General features: G+C 38.6%; 1 protein-coding gene across 3 annotated transcripts in view; it reads left to right on the top strand.

Annotated features, from left to right (window-relative positions):
- LOC145777139 (uncharacterized) overlaps nucleotides 1-22,101 on the top strand; it is a 66,139-nt gene extending 44,038 nt beyond the window's left edge. For all 3 annotated transcript variants that reach the window (XM_082588436.1, XM_082588437.1, XM_082588438.1), the window contains 7 exons: nucleotides 303-572; nucleotides 1,214-1,345; nucleotides 2,801-2,965; nucleotides 3,755-4,057; nucleotides 20,163-20,512; nucleotides 20,887-21,104; nucleotides 21,427-22,101. In XM_082588436.1, the coding sequence (XP_082444562.1) occupies nucleotides 303-572; nucleotides 1,214-1,345; nucleotides 2,801-2,965; nucleotides 3,755-4,057; nucleotides 20,163-20,512; nucleotides 20,887-21,104; nucleotides 21,427-21,764 (1,776 nt within the window). In that variant the 3' untranslated portion in view covers nucleotides 21,765-22,101. The remainder of the gene's footprint in view (nucleotides 1-302; nucleotides 573-1,213; nucleotides 1,346-2,800; nucleotides 2,966-3,754; nucleotides 4,058-20,162; nucleotides 20,513-20,886; nucleotides 21,105-21,426) is intronic.
- Nucleotides 22,102-26,315: the final 4,214 nt, after the last annotated feature.

Genomic DNA, 26,315 nt, shown 5'->3' with positions numbered 1-26,315 from the left:
ATCTTATCTTTCATGCACATTCAGTTTAGATTCTCAGCTTATATTTATCGGTGTCACTCAACATTACTTTTTCTTGTGACACACAAAAGAATGGCAGTATTGTATGTTGACACTTTCTTTTGCATTGCTGCATAAAACGTAAGTTTACTCACTAGTGCAGGTGGCATACAAGCGTCCTAAACAATAGGTTGGGTCATGGATACGGTTTGTCAGAACAGCACATCAAGATGTGTTATAAATACACAGTTTTATTGCAGATAGTATTTTAAGTGTGTTACAGAACAATTTTTGGCAATTTTTAGGAACGTACTTCGTTTTTGAGCGGGTCCTTTATCGATATTTTCACAATCGAATTGACTGCAAAGCAAATCTGTGACGGAGTGATTGATTGCACTTTTGATAAAATGGACGAGGAAACTTGCGATGACAGATTTCGTTGTCTCGCTAGAGGTTTAATCAGCATTCCTGCAAACAAAGTCTGTGATGGTGTTTATGATTGCGATGACAAATCAGATGAAGACAGAGATGTTTGCACCCATAGGTTCTACTGTCCTGCTCTTCAAGAAACAAAAGTAAGCCGTTTCTACATTCTACCTTCAAAACTAACGTATGAAAAACGCTGGACTGAAAACCACAATAAAAGTAGCTATTACAGGTTGAAAAGATAAGTGAAGACTAGTAAAATCTTTTCGATCCTTCAAGCCCAGCCCACGATGTTGAAGCCTGATGATGGTTACAAAGAGAAATGCATTTGTTTGATAATGCAGCTGAAGTTGGTACAGTGACCCTGGTTTTATTGCAATTTGGCTTGACTTAAAAGCATAAAATGGTTGCATAAAAAACAGTTGGATTGCTGCATTGCTGTATGTGTACAGGGAAAGAAAATTTTGCTATTACGATTTTTAAAGTTGTTAAAATGTTTGCAACGTCTCATCACCAAAGCAGTATCATAGCCGATGCGGCCTTTGATGAACTAGATGCTCAGTTCGTAAATTTTTCCAATGTTCCCTGTGTCGCGCAGTGTCCCAAAGTGTTCTTGGTTGGCTGATTGATGTATTGAAATTAGATATAAATGTTGTTCGTTGTCTGCCACGAGCACGTCTCCCGAGAAAGCGACCGCTTATTACAGAGATTTTCAAATTCTTCTTTTCTGATAATGTGACCGAGAAATTTGAGTTGCAACGTCTATTCAGTGACAAAACATATCGTGCAGATATCAATTGAAAATAAATTTGTTTGTGATTTGAACATCAATTGTGATGACGATTCTGACGAAATGGGGTGCTCTTCAGATGGAAGATTTTACTGCGAGAGTAAAAGTCCTTTATTTGTATCCAAAGATAAAGTAAGTTTTACAATCTTAATCAAGTATGAAACATAATGTTCATTTTTATAACAAATTATGGTAAAGTAGACTGTGATATTATCCTATATCACTAGGCTCGACCGCAAAGGCACTCCGACTGTTGTCGAATATAGATGGAAATAGTTTATTAAATTGGAGCAAAATTACAATGATACTTGACGTTTTTGTCAACAGTCTCTCAAAACCACGATTCCGAGTGAACAGAACGAACAGTGACAAGAGAAGTCGTTTTCTGAAATAACATAAAAGCACAAATCACGCATTTGCCTAAAACTACAAGGCAATATTGATTAATGTGAGATTTTACATTGCTACATCCATCGTGAATATGCGTCGACCTTTAGCGCTTTACGGACAGATAGTGTGAACAACATTAAGGCAGCAATAAATTTCACATAATTAAAATATCCATACCAATTTTTGCCAAGTAAGCCGGTGAATTGCGATAACAGCAACAGTCTGAAATTCTTTACACAGGATTCCAATGCGGTTACAATTCAGCTAGAACAAATAAAAATAACGCGTTACGATACGTCGAAAATACGTAGATCATGCGCAATAAAACTGTGTCATTAAGTAAGCCCTTTTACAAGTGAACACAACGCGTACAAAACTGATAGTGATAGATATGTTCAGCTTAGATATGTCAGACGATTAACACATACCAAAGGCTAAATTAGCAATCAATTTGTACTCACATGATAAACGTCACAATAAACTTGGAGGCACCGTGTTTTGCAAGGGCATATGAAATCACCAAAATATTTTCCAAAACAAAGTGTTTTTTCTATATTGTTTTAAGCTAAGAAACTTTCCAGTACATCAATTGCGGTTGATCAATCGCCAGGAGAAAGCTACTATGCCGTCAAAGAAGGGCATTTATCAATATATTACCACTCGTAAACGCGTGGACTTCAAAACTTAGGCAGTGAAGAGAAAATATCTTACATAGACCAAAAAGCTTCATCAACTTACCAATATCAAACTGCCCGTTTGAAGCTCTTTTTTAAAAAAAAGGGGGGAGTTAAGATGATGCGTTCTTATTTACAGATCATTGTACTAATTTGTGGATGCTGTATTGGTAACTATCAATGGTTAAGTAACCATTTGCTTGAGCTTGAATGCAAAGTTTTAACATTTTACTGGTTACCCATCCCAGCTAACCTATACCCGTTACAATTAAATTTCAAAGCTTTATGTTCGATGTAAATTTATGATGTGGCTATCGATGAGAATCCTCCACTAAAAATCCCCCAGCTAAATACTCTTCTATAAAAATTTACTTTATTGAGTAAATCCCTCAGTAAAAGTAACTATCTACTCTGGTCTATAAACTGCAATATAGTTTGTTATGCAATATAGTTCTCATGTAAGAAAATGACACAGAAAGGAATCGAACTGATATTTCACGCTTCTATAATAATTGTCACCCAGATATTTGATGGTCATCAAGATTGCAGTGATGCAAGTGATGAATGCCCAACCACAGTGGAAGCAAGAAACGAAGACTTTTTTTCCTCCAGATACCAGCTCATAGCAAACCCGATTCTTCGTGGTCTTGTATGGGTAATGGGACTAACGGCGTTCGTAGGGAATATGGTATGTTGATTGACTGACGTGCAATAAGTTAGTCAGAGTTAAGGGAGTATATTTTTATTTTGACAAAAAAAAGAAGCAATTTAATGCAATTTTTTGGAAACATAATGTAGCACGATAATACGATTTAATTGCAAGATAACTGTGACCATGCTGTGACATATAAACAAAACGGGATGTAACAACTAACATTCCATTCAATCATGTTTTTCATTGTTTTTTAATCTGTCAACACTGATGTGATCTGTCAAAACCAACCTAACCAACCATGTGCTATTTACATGTGTTATTTACTATATGTTCAGTTTCAATCTTTCGTACTTCCAATGCAAAAGAATGCAAAATATGTTTTATTAGCTAATATCTTGTGTGTTTCTGGTGAGTACAAACTATAGACTACCACAAGATGTTAGCAATGGTAACTGGCTTTATTTCTAGACTTTTTGTCTGCCAGCTCGACTTACTTTATAACGGATGCTTTATTACCTTATATGAGGATGAGAAGATAAGGTCTGCATTATGCCAAGTTTTCGGCACTAACAAGAGTAGGGTGACCAGTTCCTTTCCCTCGGCCGCCTTTTCTTCAGAAACTACCCATCCATTGATAGAGGGTAGAGGTGAGCGGTGTGTTTTTAACAATCAACTCAACACGGGAGTCGAACCAGGATAGTATGACTAGAAAACAAGCTCCTTATCCGCTGCTCCAAGCCACCAATATATCAGCTAGTGCTGTTTGATGGACTATTTTGTTACTTTTTGTCAGTGTTGAAATAACCAATGATACTGTTTTAGGTTGTTGTATGTACAAAAATAAAGACTATGTCAAAAATGTTCGAAAGATCAAGCTCGACTTCACTGCGTACAAATCACATGCTGCTACTCAATCTGGCAATCGCAGATCTTCTTATGGGAATATATCTCATTATGCTTGGCATAGCGGGAGTTGTATACGATGGAGTATTCTGCCTTCATCAGCTCGAATGGTTATCTAGCTCGGTTTGCACAGCGATGGGCGTGCTTGTTGTGCTTTCAAGTGAAGCATCAGTGATCACCATGATCCTGTTAACCTCATGCCGCATGTATGTTGTGTTGAAGGTATGTGATGAATTAAGAGTTTGATATCTAAATCAACGCCATTTGAGGGAATATCAGCGTTTTAAAAAGTGTTTTGGAAAACAGACAGAGTCCTAGGCTATAATTTTTCGTGGGTCTCTGTTAATGTATTTTCAGAAAGCACAACTTAACCCTTAGAAGGTTGGGCTCTCTGGAGTCTTGCTCAGTTTGGGGGGGAGGGGGGGCTGTCGATTCTTCTTATGCTTTAGGAGTGATATCTCTGTTATTTTTTAAAGCACGGTTTCAAAACTTGGGATTCACTTTGTAAAAATATTCACGCTGAGCATACCCGAAAATTAAAACTATGTGAGTTTTAGAACTGCTCATATACGTTGAGATGTTGAGGTGACTTATGACGTTTGGGTTATTTGGTATTTTTTGGTAGAGTAATGAAAAACATGCATTGCAATGTTGTGATTAAATTTTTTTTACATAATCTCAATTTGAATCATTTGATTAACGAACCATTTGATTAACGAGGCCAAATTAATTACTTTCATCCAGCTGGTGGGAAAATTTTGTTCAATAGAATATGAAATATTTCAGAGGATGTGCTGAGAAATGCCTTATATCTCTCAATTTATAACCTTTATGCGCTCAAAATTTCAGCTCAATAGAGGTGAATAAAAGTTAGGAAAAGTCAAGAAGTCTCATAGTCGCAGCCTCAGTGGTTTTAGAGATACAAATGTTGATACAAAAAAGTTGAATTGACAGCCCCCCCAAACTTCAAAGGGTTAAAACATATCAGAAAATGGATGAAAAATGCATTGGCGGAGGAATTTTTATCTGCCCGTCGACTACTTTTCATCTCAACAACAGGAAAGCATAAAGGGTGAGCTGAATATCAACATCAAAACCGAACTGAAAATCAACATCAATGAAAATATTCTGCCTTTTCACTCCACACCAGTCTGCCTCGTTGCTAGTTTGTATATGACTCTCACGTACCGTCATCACTTGGAATCATTCCGCAAGAAATTAATATTTTCGACATTTATCGACTAGAGCTGGCGAACACTTGAATTTGAATTCCATAAAGAAAAGTGCTATTAAAGATCACAATTTTCTCGTGTAGCCTACAGAATGTAAAAACAACGTTTCCATCAAACAATTTGAGATCATGTCCAGAGGCAGGTCTGAGTATCAAACTAAAATCTTAGAAGCCTTGTACATAAAACGTAACAATCCACCTTTGAACAGATAATTGTATGCTTGCGGCTCATCTTTCTTGCTCACTGTATTTTAAAATTAGGTTTTTTCGCACATTGTTTTTCTACCACATCATGTGATCTGTTCAACACCTTTTGATGCAGTTACCTTTGATTCTCGCAAAGCCTATATCGTTGAGTTTGAGCTTGTCAGAAGTACTGTGCAGTTTTTGTTTTTTTCCTGTTTATAGTTATAATAGCCTAACCATTGTATTTTATTCAGATGTAGTAAATTTGTATATATGTTATTTCTGAAGAGGACATCTTGTGATGTCGAAAACGTTCGATATTTAATTTTTTGCGTAGTTTTGTGTTTCTGTAAATATAATCAACTTTAATATGTTAAACTTGATAACGTGGCTCGGTTTCGTATGCCGATGGTTCAACAAGACAAACTCTCTACCGAAGCTCTAAATTAATATTACTGTACAATATCACACGTTGTCGTTATTCGTCCACCGGCAGGCACGATCTGGGATGCAAGAGCAGTAACTTTGCTCACCGCAGCCCTGACTCTTGTCCATTTCCACCGCAGAGTACTGCACCCTATGGAGTTGTAGTGCTCATACTCACTTGTTCGACAAACCCATCAACCGATGCCTAAAACCTATATCCACTGAGTTTTTACCTGTTCTTTCAAGCATCGCCCAGCCGAGCTTCGCTGATCTGCCACACTCTTCCTGGCTCGCAGGTTGCTGAAGCCACTCCATGCGTTCCAAAGCTATATCACCAGATTGGTGATAAAGCTAAACAACAATCACACTGTGTGCAAATACAAATAACAATAATAAAATATAAATAACAATACAAAATAGAAATCGAGAGACCGTGAATCAGATAGATCCGTCTTACAAGAAATGACGGACCTCTGGAGAGTAACAACCCCAGACGGAACAACATCTTGGGTGAGTTCACCCCGAAGAATTTTCCGACGCCCTCCAGCACATAAAGCCAGGTAAAGCCCCGGGCCCTGACCACCTATGCCCGGAGTTAATAATCCATGATGCTGCCTCCTTAAAGTCCTGGTTAAAAGACTTCCTTTCCTGCTGTTTGCACCACATGAGAATTCCCAGAATCTGGAGAAGAGCCTTTGTGGTTGCAGTTTTTAAGCCGAAGAAGCCCCCAGGGGACCCGAAGAGCTACCGTCCAATCTCACTGCTCTGCATCCCTTTCAAGGTCCTCGAGAGACTCATCTACGCCCGTGTCGAACCAATAATAGATCGGCAGCTCCCCCGAGAACAAGCTGGTTTCCGACACGGACGATCAACCGTAAATAAGGTCACACTTATTACCCAAGACATTGAGGACAGCTTCTCGGCTAAGAAGAAGGCTGGCGCCGTTTTTGTTGATCTCACGGTTGCTTATGATACCGTATGGCATAGCGGCCTTGCCTGCAAGTTACTCCGTCTGCTCCCTGACAGACACATGGTCCATATGATGATGGAACTTGTGCAAAGCCGCAGTTTTACCCTCACAACCGGTAGCGGTCATCAAAGCAGACTACTCCGACTTAAAAATGGCGTCCCACAGGGCTCAGTCTTGGCTCCTCTCTTGTTCAACATATACACATACGACTTGCCCCCCACCATCTCCAGGAAATATGCTTACGCAGACGACCTGGCACTCCTGCAATCAGCAGAAAACTGGCAGTCAGTGGAGAGGAACCTCAGTCCATACATGCAAACACTATCAGCATACCTCCAGAAATGGAAGCTACAGCTTAGCAAGTCAACGACAGTGTCGGCGGCCTTCCACCTTAACCGGGCGGCACAGCGTGAGATAAACATCAAGATTGATGGGGAACGCCTGCCCTACTGTGCCGAACTTACATTCCTCGGCATAGCCCTGGACAGGTCACTCACGTACCGCCGGCACTTGAAGTCACTGCGCAAAAAACTATCTACACTTTTGAGGCGATTGGCGGGTTCCGGCTGGGGAGCTGGTGCTAAAACTCTTCGTACAGCTACCCTAGCCCTTGTTCATTGCACCGCTGAGTACTGCGCGCCGGTCTGGTGCCGTAGTTCTCACAACCACTACATTGCTACCGCCATCAACGACGCACTGCGTACTGTGACTAGATGCCTGCGTCCCACTCTGACATTCTGCCTACCCATCCTAGCAGGCATCCAAACCGCTGAGCTACGCCGTAATGGAGCCACGATTTCTCTCGCTTGCCGCGCTTTGGACCCCGACCATCTCCTCCATGCAACATTCAAGCGACCACCACCTATAAAGCAACGGCTGAAATCAAGACGCCTCTTTGTGCCTGCCGCACAACAACTACTTGAGAACGCAGAAGAACTTGGTTTAAGTGCTTCACACTGGACGAACCACATGGTGGAACACAGAGTAGCAAAATCACACCTCCACGCTCCGTAACTTCATACCCGACGCCGATCCCTGTCCACCAGGGATGTTCCTCGCAAGGCTTGCATGGGTCAGGCTTAACCGCCTGCGAACTGGCGTCGGCCGCTTTCGTTCGGACATGCACAAGTGGGGCTTGGCTCCTTCATCAGAATGCGAGTGTGATGCCACGGAACAGACCGCAGACCATGTCATCCACCACTGCCTAACCCACCGGCCTCCACAAGGTGCGCATGGTCTGAGGGTCCTGGACGAGGAGACTGCTGAGTGGCTGATGATTTCCTGCCCTCCAATCTAGCCTGGAAAGATCGCTCATACGCCATCATCATCACACTGTGTGCTCTGTGTTTGTACATCTCAAAAAGCATTCGATGCAGTCATGGGCTCCGTTAGAGGGGGGGCCGCGGGGGTGATTACCCCCCACCAATTGGAATGGGGTGGGTAACTAATGCAAAATTACCCCTCCCCCCACTAATGTAGAGTAAAAAATTTAATTTTTATATCTTTTCTACTTTTGTGTTCTGTTTTCATTTTTTTATTTTGTTGCACAACTTTTTAGTTGTTTGCTTGGAAACTCCGACTCGCAAGACAACGCAAATATGCAATAGAGACCTGCATAATGTTATGGGAATTGTTCAGGAGCTAAGTAGTTTGCAAAATCAGTCTGGCAAGTTCAAAGTCGCCCTGCAGGAGGAATCCCACCATGGCTTGCACACTTTGTGCCAAACAAGATGGCTGACGCTTTACCGGCCATTTCTTCAGTGTTGTCAAACTACAAAGCCTTGCTAAACACACTTCAAAATTTCAACAATGCGAAATCATTAGGTCTTTATTCCCAATTATTGCAAGGCAACACATACTTTGCATTGCAGTTTTGCCAAGTTTTATTCAAACCACTTGAAAAGATAATGAAAAGATAAACCACTTGAAAAGTTGTAAATCAAGTCTTATACCGTAGCCTAACATCAGCGACATGATGGAGCTGGTTGAAAACTCAAAAGTTAATTACCAAGTCGTAGAAACGAAGAACAACTTATGCAGTTATACAAGGAATTTCATCAGCAAGTGGATAGCTTAGGCTTAGCTGAAGTCCAGATTTCAAGAAAGCGCTGTGAGCAAAGTGCTTCCAATGACCTTGCTTCTCATTACATAAGGCAGTTCTATGCATCTATTGACAGCATAGTGCAAGGATTCACCCAACGCTTCAATGGCGAAGAAATTAAAACTCACCAAATGCTTGAAGTTTTAGTATCTGGCACAATCAACGACAGTGCTGTTACAGCGTTGGAACGATATGGCTTCGACGTGAAAATTTTGGGCCAAGATTTAAGCCACTTCCATCAGAAATTTGGGCCGACCAAGTATGTGTGCGATGTTCGAAACAAGTTAATGGGACTTAGGCCTATTATTGTCAAAGAGTTTTATGCTAGTGTGAAAAAACTTGTAAAATTGCTATTGGTCAATGGCCCTTCTTCTGCAGAAGTTGAAAGATCGTTTAGCTCGCTAAGCCGCTTAAAAACATAGCTCCGAAGCACAATGACTGCTTCAAGACTCAATTTCATTGCCATGTGCCATGCCCATTAAGTGTATTTGGATGAATTAAGTGTAGACGAAATCTACAAAGAATTTTTTTTCAACAATGCACAAAGATTTAAGGTCTTTGACGACTTCTGACTGTTCTGGTTAGAATAGAAGCAGAGTGCACACAGTGTTTTGTTTGAGTTGAGGTGTTCGTTTATAATGTTATTTCTTTGTAGTTTATGTGAGATTTTGGCACAAGGTAATACTTGGGTGTTATGGCATTTTTTGTTCAGTGTTATTTCTTATACGGCGCAGATGGTAGGCCTTCCTGTAGTATCGATCAAGATGTCTCCTTATTTTCAGTACTTCTTTTTTTTCTGAGTTGAATGTAGGCCTAACCCTAGCCTAGATGCTGAAACGTTTCATTTCACTGTGGATGTTATGGCACAGGTTTTCGTGCTGTATTCATGTAATTGTAAATTAAGTTTTATAGATTATAGCTTTGACCTTAACGCTTTTGGCCTTTTAAATCTAACCTATTAGCGTCTGAAGTGCAAAATTTGAAGGACTTGAGCCAAGGAAGAATGCCGAGAGGGATTTTGCGTACGTCCCCTCTTCCAGTCAAAACTATCTCAAAACATCAAAAATATGTGGCAAATGTTAAAAAGCTTTTGCTCGTGATTTCAGATTCGTTGAACTTGAAAGAATTTTTCGATTTTAAATCGTGCTGAAAGGCAAAAATTTTGCGCCTTCGGCGCGAAACATACAGCCTAAGACGCTGTATAAGAAACTTTCAGTAATGCTAAGGGGGTCCGGAGTGCGACCTCCCAGAAGTATATGTGATGCGATAATCCAATAAGCCCCTGTCGATATCAAGGCATCGTTCCCGCCCCTGCTTAAATTACCCCCCACTCTCAGGAAGTGTCCGGAGCCCCTGGATACAGTTAATCACGAAATCTTAATTGACAAGTTGAAGCATTATGGGTTAAGGGGAAACGTTAAAAACCTTATTCATTCATACCTAACCAATAGTCAGCAATACGTGCATGGCGGGAAATCAACTCTTCCCGCTCAAATATTACTATTGGAGTTCTTCAGGGGCAGTGTACTTGGCCCTTTTTTGTTCTCGGTTTACATAAACGACCTTCCCGATGCAACTAGTTTAAAGGCCTACTAAATGAAATTTCAAACGGGAATTAAGCATTAAAATGCGTAAACTAAACATTCAAGAATACATTTCAAGAAAAATTACCAAAAAAAAATTGTCTTTAATGGCGCTGGCAAGGCCCAAAGTCCAATGTTTCATTTATTTTCATTTTTGTTAAACAACCAAAAGTGCAAACACTGCTCGAGAATACGTCACAAAAAAACAGCAATAACAAAAGCCACATTACCACATCTGATGTTTTGAGCAAACTGTCTGATGTTTTGATGTTGAAATCTGATGTTTTGGTGTACATACATACATAGCCTACGTCAAATCGCCCGCAGTAACAATTATTGCGAGATCAGCTGATTGCTAGTCTCTAGTGACGCAGACTGTACAGTGTACAGTCGCACGCTTCGCTGCTCAAGCTCAATCTCGCTTTGAAAGCTCTGACAAAAGCACGCGCGCAATCGCGGTCAGACCGCAATGGGGCAAAATTTTATTGAAAATCGTTTTATGGTAGCATGTTAAACAGAAAGAACGTGGAAAATCGCCAAGCCAGGTTTTTCCTTTAATATCCCTTTGAGAACTATTCTTTATGCCGATTATACAGTTTTTTATTTGGCTGAAAAAGCTACTAGCAACCTCCAACCGATAATAAGCAAAGAATTATGCAAACTATACACTTGGCTTGATAACAATCAGTTGACACGCAACTTCAGTAAAACTAACTACATACTCTCAAGACTAAACTTTCCGGTATGCAAATTAAATTAAATGGTACAATATTTAAAGAAGTTGACCACACCCGCTATTTAGGAATCACAATAGACAACAAACTCAATTGGAATAAGCACATTGATAACCTCTCGAAAATACTATCCTCTTCTTCAGGCGTAGTGAGTAAACTTAGACAATTTATTTTTAGAAATGTTCTCATAAATATTTATTGTAGCTTTGTACACTCTCACCTACAATATGGAATTATCAACTAGGGATGTGCACAGGGTTACCTAAACTAGTACCTAAACTAGATAACTGAATAGTTTAGGTATCCCTGGATGCGCACCTACAAAATACTTGACGGAATCCAAATCATACAAAATAAGATAATTAAAATCGTGACAGGAGCATTTGAAATAAAAACAAAATTAAACTACCGCCACTCTATCAAGATAATGGTATACTAACTGTAAATTCCACTCATAAACTAGAAGTAAGCAAATTTATGTTCAGATTTTATAATAACAAACTACCAGAAATCTTCAAAACTTTCTATACACATATATCATCTATACATTCGTATGACACCCGACGCTCAAGCTCCAATTCGCTTTATATTCAACAGTAGGGTGACCCAAAACAAAAATAAATTTTAAACTTTTCTTGTTTAGACTTCTGCATTGTGGTCCAAAATGACACCTTGCCAGTTTTGTTGAGATCAGCCCACATTTGACGCCCTAGCAGTAGGTCGGTATCGCCCGTCGGATCAAAAGCGACCAATCTGGCTAAATCTCAACAACCGTAAGCCTAGAACGCTTAAACTTGGCTTTGAAGAAGCAGAATGCATGGTTTCCCATCTAACTTGCAAAGGGTTTTGGGGTCTAAAACATTTAGCCTATGAAAAAATGCAAAAACACATTTTTGACCAAATGTGACCTCCATACACGTGTAATGATCAACTTTTACTGCAATATACAACACTAATAACACAAAATTTAAAATACAAGCAACTTTTGTTTAATCACAAACAAGTTTTATTGTTTTTCCACTTTGGTTTACCACTTAAATCTTAATATTTTTTCAAACGACCACTCCCGGTCTATTTATTTAAACATTCAGTAGCCTACCGCTGCAAACTGGCTTCTTTTTTCCACCCTTTCATCTTTTTCCTTAGTGTCTTTCATCCTTTTCCTTGATCAAGTTCCGAGAGAGCCGTTATTGGAAAGGGCTTAGTTCAAATGCCTTCTATTCAAAACTCCACTAGCTTGCCGGACTTGATCGGAGTCGGACCATACTCTTTTACACTCTTTAGAGTTTTGCCCGAGTTTGAATGTTTGACTAATGAAAGTCTCAGATCTTGGCACCAGATGGAGGAGTTTTCATCATTCAAACCTCTGCTACAAAACCAGCCTGCTACAAATGATGTTGTGGAGAGAGTTTTGGGCATGATCACTGATGTTGAAGAGTTTTGCCCGAGTTTGAATGTTTGACTAATGAAAGTCTCAGATCTTGGCACCAGATGGAGGAGTTTTCATCATTCAAACCTCTGCTACAAAACCAGCCTGCTACAAATGATGTTGTGGAGAGAGTTTTGGGCATGATCACTGATGTTCGACACATACATGTGTCCTCATCAGGAGTTACATAAATCTGCAATAACTTATAAATAAAATGAAAATTGTAAGGTAAATTTGACTTTGCACTATAACTGAATTTCAGACTAAGATCATGGAAGCCTTAAGAATCAAGCGTAATAATCGGTCTCTCAACCGGCAGTTATTCGCCTGTGGCTCATCGTTCCTTTTGTGTGTGTTCTTATTGTTTGTCAAATGCCTGTGGTTTACACCTTATGTGATCTCTTTCTCACCATATAATTTACTCGTAATCATTCCTGTATCACTTGTTCAGTTTGTGCTTTTCAGTCTAGACTCTAGAGCAGTGTTCTTCAACGGGGGCGATATCGCCCCCGGGGGGCGATTTTGGCCATTGCGGGGGCAATTTGTATAATTTTTGAAATTGGGGGGCGATTTTACTGTTTAGGGGGGCGATTGGTAAGGCCGAGCGCAATTATCGATCAAGATCGTTCTGGATCCTTAAACTACTTTTTGGTTTGTTCGACTATTTATATTGTTGGGATATTTGAAGTTTTGTATGTAAATTTTTAGCGACATGAAGGTATCGCTGCAGTGCTTCGCGTTAATTCCAGGCGAAAAACGTTTTACAAACGCACGATATTCTTGCGTGTTTATTCTGTGAGCTGCTGCGAATGGTTTTCACGGGAGGCGGAACTCAAATCATTGCAGTGAAACTAAACTGCCTTGTCTCCGCGGTTCGCTAAGTGCAGTAGTGCTGGGCGTTCTTCTTTCGCTGCAGTATTTCATTGTTTTGATTGTTTATTTACGTAATAAAGGTATCGCAACGAGTTAACGAGCCGAATCTCCGATGGTAATAAGAAGAAAACGAGTTTTGCTTTCGCAATACGCATACAAAGCCCTCGATAGTTACTTGTATCCTTCTCGAGTTACCTGCGGCCGAGCAGAGCTTACTTTCGGTGGCCGTTTCTGAACCCTTCGGCGGCCACGGCCGCCGTTAATTTCGAGGCCTCGTTTGAGGGGGCGATTTGGACCCGCACTTTCAACAAAGGGGCGATTTTGTAAAAAAGGTTGAAGACCACTGCTCTAGAGCAGTGGTTCTTAACCTTTTAACAGTGGGGGACCGGCAAAATTTTTAAAAAATGTTCGCGGACCGGCAACCAAAGATCGTAGTGAATAGAATGAATATTTGTAACGTTTTGTTAACCAAAGTTGTCGTTGCGCACCATAATGAAAGGTTTTAGTATATGATTTGTATTCAGGACAAAAATTGGAATAAAACGGCAATCAAATCAACTCAAACAGAAAAATGTCCATTTGCATACAATATCAATGTCAGTGGGAAATTGCTACTGTTGCGCTGCCAGTAGCCTATGTGAGGAAAACGAGATATCAAAGAAGTTTCTAAAACACGATAAGCAAGAGATAACCAGAAGTGTGACGATGAAGTTTTTCGAATCTGGACTGCAAAGTAGAAGCATAACATCATTGTAATTCAATCAGACTTTCTTTTTCATGAAGATTAAGGTCGCATGTGTTGACATCATCGATGCATGGATTGTTTATCCAAAAGTTTCCATGTCGAGGATCTTCATGTTACGCGAAATGAATCGTTAAATTGTTAGCCAAACTCTTTCAATTGTTGACTCACAACGCTCAGAACCTCTTTTTACTTTTTTCACCACTCCATTTCACCAGCATTTTCCACAGCAAATCGGCTTGTCTTCATTCCGTTCTTTGAAAAACAAGATCTTTGCTTTCTCAAACTCCGGTTCTGGCAAATTTCCATTGCAGGCCTGACTTTATCCCGGAACTTCAAACTTGTCTAATTCCAAATTTTCCTTTCCAACAACTTTGAAATTTTTCATAATCAAGGACAAAATTCCCCATTTGTTTATGTATTTCTGTGTTTCAAAACTTTTTGAAAACTATTACGCAATTTGTCACAAAAACATTATCAACGGCACAGAATTAGGTCATCAAAAAGATCACCTTTATTATCAAACAATTTTACGTGGAGATATGTCAGTTTTACAGCTGTGCATGTTTCACAGTGCGATCACAATTTTACAATATGCTAATGACTCCACATTAAAATAAGCTTTGCAGAAAGTAAGATCTTTTGCGGACCGGCAAAAAAATTACACGGACCGGCACCGGTCCGAGGACCGGCGGTTAAGAACCACTGCTCTAGAGTATCGTTACAGTTATAGTGCAAAGTCAAATTTACCTTACAATTTTCATTTTTATTTATATTACAGATTTATGTAATTCCTGATGAGGACACACGTACGTGTCGAAAATGTTTGAGTTTATTTTTAATTATGTTATATTTGTGTATGTAATACATCATGTTAAACCCGCTAAAGTTATTCTGTTTTATTTCTCTGTAGTGTTGTATATTACACTAAAAGTTGAACATTACACGTTTATGGCGGCCACATTTGATCAAAAATGTGTTTTCTTCATTTTTTCATAAACTAAATGTTTTAGATCCCAAAATCCTTTGCAAGTTAGATAGTAAACAATGCATTCTGCTTCTTCGAAGCCAATTTTAAGCGTTCTAGGCCTACCGGTTGCTGAGAATTATCCAGATTGGTCGATTTTGATCCGGCGGGCGATACCGACCCACTGCTAGGGTGTCAAATATGGACCAATCTCAACAAAACTTGACAAGGTGTCATTTTGGACCACAATGCAGAGGTCTAAACAAGAAAAAGTATAAAATTAAAATTTATTTTCGTTTTGGGTCACCCTACTCAATAGGCAAATAGCCAATTATTTTAAAAAAGTTTAAAATGCATGGGAATCAAGGTATGGGACTATTTACCCCAAAATATGAAGAAAAAGTATATGAAAAAGGGCTCCAAATTGTTCAGTAAAACTTTCAAAAAGCACTTCTTCAATAATCAAAAGCTATAGAAGCGACATCCACTACCTGATTTTATGTCCAATGTTATTTTGTATTTCTTGCTTCCGTATTTATTTTTGTGTTTTTTCTTCTGCTCTCCTTTCCTTCTTATATTTTATGTCAGTTTACTATTTAAAAACGCAATACTTGCTTTCGTATAACTGTTTGAATGAGAGAGTGCAGACTCGACGACCTCCTATACGCCTTCGTAGGCCTACGGTCTTTCGTACTCTCTCCCTCATTGGATGCACATTGTACGTTTTTGTTTTATGTACGTTTTGCATCCAAACAAAAATAATTGACCATCCATCCATCTTCCTGGCTCGCCGGTTGCTAAACCCACTCCTTGCTCTCTAAAGCTACCTTCAATTCCATTTCAATTCAATTTATTTTACATTGCTGCCCCGAAAATGTAGAGAACGGCAAAATAAACACACGAATTTGGCACCAACAAAAGGGAAAGATGGCAAAACCAAAAGGTTTAAAATATGCAAAAGCAGTGTTTAGATGTCACTATTTTTAATTTGCACAGCCACAAAACATCACCAGATTGGTGATAAACGCCTCAAATCAAGAAACCCCTTTGTTCCTCAAGCCCAATCACTACTGGAGCATAACATCACTGCTTTATCTTGGATCACTAACACCTGAATAGAGGAGTTTACTCACAACATTTCCGTACTCACTCATTTGTCTCATACGCTGGACCCATTCCACAAGGAAAGGAGCTCAATTGACTTGCCTGTGTAGGACTGAATCGCCTCCGCACAAGCATTGGGCGCTTCGGATCTTAATTCATAAATAGAGCCTATCAGCATCGGCGGCATGCAACTGTGGTGCAGAAAAAAAAAGCAATGATTACATGCTCTTCCTCTTTCCGACTTTTACTCTACCAGGGCAGTTGATCTCTCAATAATGAACGATTCTATCATCATGTGGCTGCTTCAGGAATCTCTGGACATCTGACCCGGATAAAATGGTGTCTACAAAAAAAAATTCATACGAAAGAAAAGATAGCTAATAGACAAACGAAACAAAACTTTTACAACACTTAAACATCTTCATACAGGAGTGTTTGATTGTCTAGTGTGGCAGGAGTGGGTTCATTCATATCCACACTTAAAGCCTTTATTCTTCACAGGACTTCAGAGCCAAATAAATGCGATATCTCCAATTAATCTTCGAATCTAAATTAGAAGCCTATTGGTGACAGTGGACCCAAATACACAAATTTGTCAGCTTCTTCTCGGTATCATCCTCCTGTCACAAAAGCACTGTCAATCAGTTTCCATGTTGTCCGGTGCCATAATTTTTGTCTCATTTACACTGGAAAGCTGGCTTCATTTCATTCTACATTTTTAAGTTTTTTACGACGTTATGTAGCTCATGTTTTTGATACAAAGTAATGTTGTCTCAGTCACAACTTTAAATTACTCATCGTTCTTCCACGGATCTTTATTTCTCCAAATGAAATTAACCTTACAGCTCCCAGAATTTGCTGACCATCCACAGATCAGGCAGACATGAAGATATATAATAATATTCTGCATGTCACAATCAATGTGCAAGGCCTCGCGACGGGCTGCTTGTATCTTGACCGGACGTGCTGTTTTTCATTGTGGAATTCTTGAGCGATGTGTTATTATCTGTTACTGTCTTGTAGTACCCTCTGATTGCAAAATGTTTATCATGCAACGTATTTCCAGAAGATTTTTTGGACGTGAAAGTCCGGAATGTTCGTTGCTTGACTTGCCAGGTGTTGGGTGTTGTGACATCATAGAGATGTTTGCCAGTAGTAAAATTTGACAGAACAATGAATTCTTATGATGTAACGTTATTGTACCTTCTCGAAGTTAGGCGTACTAGACCAGGGCTTCCCAAAGTGGGGGTCGCGACCCCCAGAGGGGTCGCGTAACGAACTTCGGGGGTCGCAGAAAGTATACAAATTTTACACAAAGCACTGCATATTATCACTTATATGCAAAATGCTGTGAAAGTTATTAACTATTAAGAGTTGTGCACTCAATAGGCTACCCGTATTTTTTAAATTTATATAGCCTATTGAAATATGGAATAGGAGTTTAATATCCTCTTTTCTGCATTGTAAACGTGGATTTCAAAACTAAAGCCAATGCTTTAACAAGTTATTAGTGTTATACAGCTTCGGTAGAGAGTTTGTCTTGTTGAACCATAGGCATACGAAGCCGAGCAACGTTATCAAGTTTAACATATTAAAGATTATTATATTTACAAAAAACACAAAACTACGCAACAATTAAATATCGAACGTTTTCGACATCACAAGATGTCCTCTTCGGGAATAATATACATACAACTTATCTACATCTGAATAAAATACAATGGTTAACTAAATCTATAAACAGGAAAAGACAAAAAAACAAACTGCACAGTACTTCTGACTAGCTCAAACTCAACGATAGGCTCCACGAGAATCAAAGGTAACTGCATCAAAAAGTGTTTAAACAGATCACATGATGTGGTAGAAAGGCAAGGTGCGAAAAAACTAATTTTAAAGTACAGAGAGCAAGAAAGACGAGCCGCAAGCATACAACTGTCTGTTCAAAAGTGGATTGTGATGTTTTATGTATTAGTGTTAAAAAATTAAGTCGTGAATTTTCCAACGGAAAAAGTGTAGCCTTTGTTCACCGTGTTTGTAAAGACGTTTTTGGAAAGGCTTTTCAAATTATGCTATTTGTCAGGTTTGCCTGAAAAGGGGGAACGAATTTAATTTGTTCTTCCAAGGAGAAAAACATTTATGTTTTTACATGGAAATTTAAAGTTGGAGCGTTCATCAAAAAATTAAACATCTAGAAACAAAACATTAAAAATGATTTATTTAAAATATTCTCATTTACTGAAAAGTTTTTGGCTAACAATGGCGTGGAATCAAGCGTTATTAAGCCTCTGGTTATCGACACTTGTCAAGACTGTTGAAAGAGCTTATAAGTATTTTCTTCCAGAATTGGACAATACTTTTAGATTTGATTCAAAACCCATTTGGTTGGTTGGTTTTGAATCTTTATCTTCGGACTGACAAAGCCTTGATGGTTTATTCCTGGTAGTTTCGCATACTTGCAGAGGCTCTTGACACAGGGCCGGTTACCGAGATTGGCAGAGTGAAGTTTTCCGATTGTTGCCGAGGAATTATTCCATTCACTAGGTGCCGTTTAATGGAGAGCAGTCCTGAAATGCGTTACTCAAGCGCACACCCCGAGAGTCGAACTTGCGCCGCGTGCTCTTGAGCTGGACGCGTAACCATTGAGCTAACGGGGCGGACCATGCAAAAACAAAGTACCGATTACCTCTCTTTCAAATCTCAAGAAAAATTTGCAGATCTACAGTATCTTTTAACTAAGTTGTGGCTTGAATTTTCTGGAAAAAAGTTTCACACTTTTTGGCTTAGTCTAACGTTAGACCGGAATATTCACCATTAGGCCTATATGGCTTAGCAGTAACCGCACTCCTGCCGTTTGTCTCCACGTATATGTGCGATTGTGCGTGTCAGTGTTTTCAACGTTGATAAAATACCGCTCCAGCGTAAATAACGTTGAAGCTGCCTTGAGGCCAGCATTGACAAACATCAAGCGACGGCTAGACTTGCTTTGTCGCAGAGAACAGTCGCACCCATCACACTGAAGAAATGTGTTTACTTTTGTTTGGTTTTGTATCCAGCAGGCTACAAGGCCTAGTAAAGTAGTAAGCTTCGAATACGGAAAGCTTGCTTTTAGTATTTGTTCAAATTAAACCTTTCAATATATATCACAAACGTATATTTCGCATTGTTTATCCCTTTAACCGTAAAGGGGGTCGCGGAAAATTTTAGGAGATTAAAAGGAGTCGCGAGCAGAAAAGTTTGGGAGGCCCTGTACTAGACCATCAAACCTATTATAAATAGTAGCGTCATTTGCGTAAAATTATTATTATGAGAGATTATTATTGTAGTATTGGTAGTTGGTAATAGACGCAAAGATTATTGTTGATCGAGAGTTGAAGTTATTGAATACGAGTAAAGCAAAGTTGATGTTAATATAATTTCTGATTGAAATTAGAATTGTATGAAAAGCTATGAGTGGATTACGTTAAACTCGATTAATAATTGTAAGCATTGGAATCTATCGCTGTTCACTGTTACTATTACTTTGATTAGCTGCTGGAAGTGCTGAAACATTCGTTAAAGTTCTTCAAGAATTTTCATTATCATTTCACTAGTAGAACTATCCGACCATTTAATTGACTGCTTTTCGGTGATATCCCATTAAACTAAGTCATAAATCTTTTCCAAGTCTCTTTCCTGGTAAGAGATAGAAAGAAATCGTGACACTGTATTTGTTGAACCAGTCTATGTTGTTGAATTATGTTATCACCCTTCAGTCCTGATGATAGGCTTATGATGATTGACTAGGTGTGCCTCTTACCAATTACCAAGTGATTATGCAACTTCATTTCCTCCACCAATTACTTGACTTGTAATCAGTTAAACGTATGTTGTAGCCTACTTTAAAAAATTTCCAAACTGTATCAATTAATGTATGCTGTATTGCTGTATATGATTTATAGCAGATAATATTTAAACCTTTCATAATGTTGATTGTATTTTCAGCCATTTAAAGCCTCGATCAAGCCAAAAGCATCCACAATGTACCTCTTGATTGGAACTGGGTGGCTTCTATCTTTTGTTTTAGCTTTTGTTCCTCTGGCTGAAAGCCTTCAATACATCTTCGCCAATAAAGCATTAATTTCGCAAAAATCGTTTTTTAGCAATTCAGTAGTCAGTTTTGACACCGCTAAATCCTGGGCGATGAGATCAGTGACGTATGTGCCAAGCCAACAAGTCACAAATCCCGATGACATTTTGACACAAATCCAAGCCGCTGTTTCTTGGAAAGAATTTCAAAGCGTTGTGCATAATCTTAATTTGTCCAGTTCGTTCAAGTTCACCACAAACTTGGGGTGAGTTGTAACTTAAATACTTGACAATTATTTTTTCTAAAGAAAAAGATTTGTTTATAAACATTTATGCAATCTTTTGTGTCAAACAGCTGTTTTGAAAATACACAAATACAATACCATCAAGCACCCTTACAATTCCCTGAAAAGCCTTACTTTTCTATTTCACTGCTAGTGGGATTTTCAAACGGTTCTTAATAAAAAAAACTATTAAAATAAACTTATTTAAAATGAAAATGATTAGTCAATAAAATAAAAATTAAGACTATGTTTTTTTACTTGGCATTTAGCAGGTTTTTGTAATAGTATTTTTAATAGTTATAGTAGTGCAATAGTTAATAGTATCTGTTGTATGAATACAATTCAATTCAATTTAGATATTACAGCGCCAATAGCGTCTGTATCCCGCGACTCTTCCAGACACCGGAAGATGACGCATTTGCATTCTCGTTTGCGACTGCGACGTTCAACTTTCTGGCATTCGTATACATCGCAGCTGCGTACACTTTCATTGTCATTCATACGAGACGTACATCCATGAATGCAGCTGGAATGGCATCAGATAGCAGAATGAAGATCGACAGTAGAAATGCCGGTAAATTGTTAAAATTAGACGCATTGAAGTAATTAAGCAAAAATGTTGATGGCTCGAATGTTTGTAATCGATACTACATAGCTGAGTTGTGAGACCTTGGAACGGCACTCGAAAGGGTGTCGGTTCGACACCGCTCAAGAGCATGTGGTTGTGTCTTTGGCAAGACAATTAAAGGCATGCCCAATGTGGACACGAAAATTAGCTTCCTTGCCTTCCCGTCCACTTAATCTAAATGTTCAACTAACGGCGTAATTCTATAGATAAACCCGTAACGTTAATCTTATTCGAAATGTGGCAAATCACATTTTGTGTTTATTTACAGCTTTGCAAAAAAAGATCTTTCGACTTCTGACAACGGATTTTTGCTGTTGGGTTCCGCTTACAGTGATGACTTTTCTCTACGCTGGTGGGGTTCCATTGCCCGGTATGGCTTACGTGGTATCCGCCATTGTGCTACTGCCCATCAACAGTGCACTCAATCCCATACTTTACTCGGATGTTTTTGACAAAATTATATCAAAACTGATGAAGTTTCTTCAACAAAACAGGGCGTCGGCGTCATCACGCGGTACAACTGAACAAATGACCACATCTCGAGGTGGAACAAGAGTACAAGAACACACAAAAATGGAGACTTTACCCGGAAGTTCAAGTCTTTAGAGCCACAAAAATAATACCGCATTACAATGTGTTGAAAAATGTTGCAATGCGAAAGCTATGAATGTATTGAAGTTATGTGAATGACTGAAGCACAAACTTATCACTTTTTAGTCTGTATTAGTCTTTTATTGTACTCAGTTGCGCCACTATACGGCTGCATTGACACTGTCTGTATTGTAAAACGCTGAGGAGCAACGTAACAGCGCTATATCAAAACAAGCATTAAGTTATTATTGTAAATAGGCAAAACAGGAAAGACATTTACAAGTAAGGCAAGCAGTAATATTGTATTCTGGCTTGATGAAGACGTAAGTGCTTAAACTTTAATAAAAATGTAACCGATTATGCGAGTTTTAATCTGATATTTTTATGCAAACAGAGGCAGGTTTTCAGTAGAGAGGTTTCCCTCAATAATGTTTTTGCTTCGTCGATCATGATGGCCCCAATTTTTTTATCCGCATCTGATAGAGGTAAATCTTCGTCGAGGAGTTAACGAAAGTAAATAGGGAAATAACTCTTGGTGCAGGTGCACGCATGCAGACTCATATCCAAAGCGCATCAGGGTGATATGCTTGTCAAAATTGAGAAATAAAAATGTTATTCTTTATGTGTTTGGAAACATTTCTTCGCTTCACTCGCTCAATTACATTTTAATAAATTCACGTGCAGAGCTGTGCACGCGCGGATTTAAAAAGTAGGCTACATACTATTGTATGTGCACATCAAAGTCTAGAAAATCATGCTATATTCCAATTTAAGCAATTTGCTTTTAAAAATTTTATCTTTCAACAATTTTCTTATTTCTGGTCCAACAAAGATTCCTTGCTTCAGCTTTGCGTCAGATTTGTAAGAAAATATCTCGCAAATATATTCAAATCCATCACTTTGTTTATCCATGGCTTTCACAAAATTTTTGAACAAACCATCGATTCATCAAATATGTGGAGTGGAGGAAGGATAATTTTGTTCTCATCAACTAAAAGCTGATATTGCACATTGAAATTGTCTGGGTTGAAATTTGCACGGGTGGGCCATTTTTTTTGTACTATGATGCTGTTCATCTGCCCGGCTATTCCACAAACAAAGGAAACACATGTACTTAGTGTAACCCAGCTGCCAGTGGCGTAGCCAAGGGGGGGGGGTTGGGGGTTACAACCCCCCCTTTGGCACGCATGTGACGTCATGATATTGAGAATGATGCTTTCAGTCTCTATGTTTCTAAAACAAAGTTTGCCTAATTTTAAACAAAACTGCATTAAAATAGCGAGTTTTGCCAATACCAAACATTCAAATAACTCAGCCAAGAATTAGCAACAAGAAAACATAGAAACTTAGCTTTATTTCCGAAAAATGCCCAAAAAAACATGATCTTATGATTTTGCCATGCCACCGGACAGCACCATTTTACAGGAATATATATACGAAAAGCTTTTCAATTGCCAGTTGCGGTACTTTCGCCCTGAAGTTTACACTAGTTTCTGAGCTTGCGGCAAGGCTATTTTTTAGTGCTGTTTGTTTTGGCAATCATCTGCTAATTCGCCCGAGTCCTGTTTTTCAGCTAAAGCCAGTATTAAGTCATGTTAGGTTCTTTTAATCCAATTAGTTCCACGTCGGCTTTACAGTTAACTTCATATGCACACAAATTTTAAAATCTGAAGCCCGGGTTTCAAAGTCAAGTGGTTTGGTGCGTGCCAAAGAATTGTCAAATAAATAGGTTATGATTGACGCTAAAAAGGTGCTGTACGAGGTGTTGGATCAGGTTGTAGGCTACTGCTTCCGTGATAAAAGAAACTACGGTATCCCAGGTTTTGTATCTTGGTTGTTGCCAGCTGAAACGTAAATTTTAATGTCTACTCCAACCCATTTGTCAACCCGCCAATCATTCTATTTCTTTTCCTCAGATCTACTTTGCATTTCAAGAGTAACATTCAATGTTTGATGATAAATACAAGTTATTGATACAAAGCGATATGAATAAAAGTCGAGCATGTACATTGTACAATATACGAAAGCAAAGCTTCAGTTGAGATTTTAAGAATTTCGTTAGAATATGAATTGTTCAGGTTTGGGTACGCAGAATCATTGAATTTCTGTAAAATTTAAAACCTATTAAGGTGTCTGATTAAAACTCTTCATGATTGAGGCAATCAATATGAATTCAGGTGATAAAAATCAAACTTGAGCAGATAAAACTTGATTTACTGTCACTGTTTGGACTTTTCGGTTTACCAAGGAAAGCCACGCTACAGATTTTCTTGTCTGTACGATTTTCATTAATATCTTGTAATTTAACGTCGATTTGTTGATTAAACGTGTGTAGATGAAGAAAATGTGTCAAACTGGCAAACCTTCTTGGTTTGTTTTTGGCTTTTCTAGAATTTATAGCTTTTTTCACCAAACAATAGATTGCCCGAAGACAGGTAGTTTGTTTGTAAAAATGGATTCTGTTTCAACTTGCTGAAAAAGTTAAATATTTGTTTTAAACCGAGCGATAACACAATCTTACCTGGTGACGTCTTCAAACGTTTTTTATGATTCAAAAGCAAATTATGTGTGCGCTGTGACGAAGTTATTTGTTCTTACCAGATTTTACGATAACAAGGTTATGTTTTACAAAGGTAATTATCTGAGGGATGAGCATAGATACACGACTGATGTTGAACGTGGCTATATTTTACGTTGATTTTCATCATCAGACTTTGAATTATTTTGAAATAGTTGATATATTAACTGGGGCTTCAATTTAGAGTGGAGATTATCCACCAAACTACTAGATACGTTTGTTTCAAACATTGAGTAGCCTATGCATCCTTACTATCTCTACTTACTGTAGATTCATCATCAGTAAATTAATAGCAATGTTTGGCTGCCTTGATTGTTGAGGCATAAAGCCATTTGTTTTCAGCTCTTCCATTTTAAACAAAGGTGGATGCTTCTCTACATCAGTGCTTCTCAACATGAGGGTTCACGCCCCCCTAAGGAGTGCGTAAAAGTTTTTAAGAAGCTCCCATAATGCAGGCCCGTAATTATATATTTTAGCTTGGGAGGGCTCAAAAGCTGTAGCGAAGTAAAAGGCTATGCACATAACATTTGTAGTTGCAATGAGTCTAATTTGCGGTTTTTCGGGCAAAGACACGGCATATGTTATAACATCACAAGGTGCTAGATAGCAGTAATTTCGAATGATTGGGATAATTCCAGCCAAAACATGGGTAATTCCAGCCAAAATGATTGCAGAATAGAATAGATGCAATATTTTTAACACACAACTTTGTCAAGAATGACCCTCGTGACTTTGTCTGGTACAGGTCTGAGGTCTCCACAAAACAAATTTATCCCCTTTGGGGTGTAATATTCGGCAGTAAACGTCAAAAAACACTAACAGCTATCCAAGCTGATACCAATACCAATGTTGATGGATTTGTTTTTAAGAGATATTCATGGACAATATTTCCAAAACCAGCATCTTACTCCATTGTAATTGTTTTTTCCTGAGATGCCTTGCCAAAAAAACTCACCCAAATTTAAAAATCATTATCGTGCAATCTGTCTGGAATAACCCTATAACTATTACCCTACCAGTACATAACAACTACAAAATTACAAGCAAGATAATTGTACAAAGTGACATATGAGAATCAAAACAAATTAAATATAGAAAGTCTTGGGTCTGGGATTACTCATTTGGAAAACCAAATGTAGCTTGCCTGGCAGAGTTTGCATTGATGAAGTCCCTTGATTTGATACATCGTTTACATTCAAGCTAGAGACTTCCTCTTTGTGTACATGCAACAGCAATAAATTGTACAATCTGTCATGAGACATAGATGTTTTTAAACAAGTTTTTAAACGCTTCATTGCTGAAAATGAACGCTCGTTGCAAGCATTAGTTGATGGTGCTAACAGAATCATTTTCACCAGTTTTTTGACTTCCCCCAACAGATTTGAAGAGCTTGAAGTTTGGCTAGTTTTTAAAAATGCCAATATGTCCGACAGTTTAGTATGCTGTCGGACATATGAGTGTAGTATGCTGTCGGACCTTTTTACTGCTGTAGCCTGCTTACTTTCATACGAATTAATTTAAAAATCTCTTTACAAAAACAATCAGCAACAGGATAGTACTGTTATGGAACAGAGAAATGATTGTAGTTCAATCCACCAATCCAATTCACAACAACTTTTATAACCCCAATGCTAATGATATTTGTTTGAAAGTAAAAAAAAAACTACCAGTAATGAGAGACCAGAAAGGTTGAACCCGAACACAGTTTCTCAGCACTTTGTTTTTTTCTAATATGATCACAAATGATATGATGGCTCCCTTGATGGATCTACGTATTTGCGATGCAGTATTGCTGTAAATAGACATGATGTCATTGCTTTGTTTAATTTATATGAGCACTCTTTACCAAGCCTAGCTTGAGTAGTTTAAAAATCATTATTACTCCATAAGATTCGAGCCTCTCATTCAAACCAGAATTACATATTTTAGCATTAAAACTAACTGTAAAAGATTTTTTGGAGTTCAAAAGAACGAGTTTTTAGTCTCTT

The sequence above is a fragment of the Aplidium turbinatum genome, chromosome 9, assembly GCF_918807975.1.
Source record: "Aplidium turbinatum chromosome 9, kaAplTurb1.1, whole genome shotgun sequence".
Taxonomy (NCBI): Eukaryota; Metazoa; Chordata; class Ascidiacea; order Aplousobranchia; family Polyclinidae; genus Aplidium; species Aplidium turbinatum.
The sequence above is the reverse complement of the archived record's forward strand: the minus strand, read 5'-3'. Positions and strand labels throughout refer to the sequence as shown.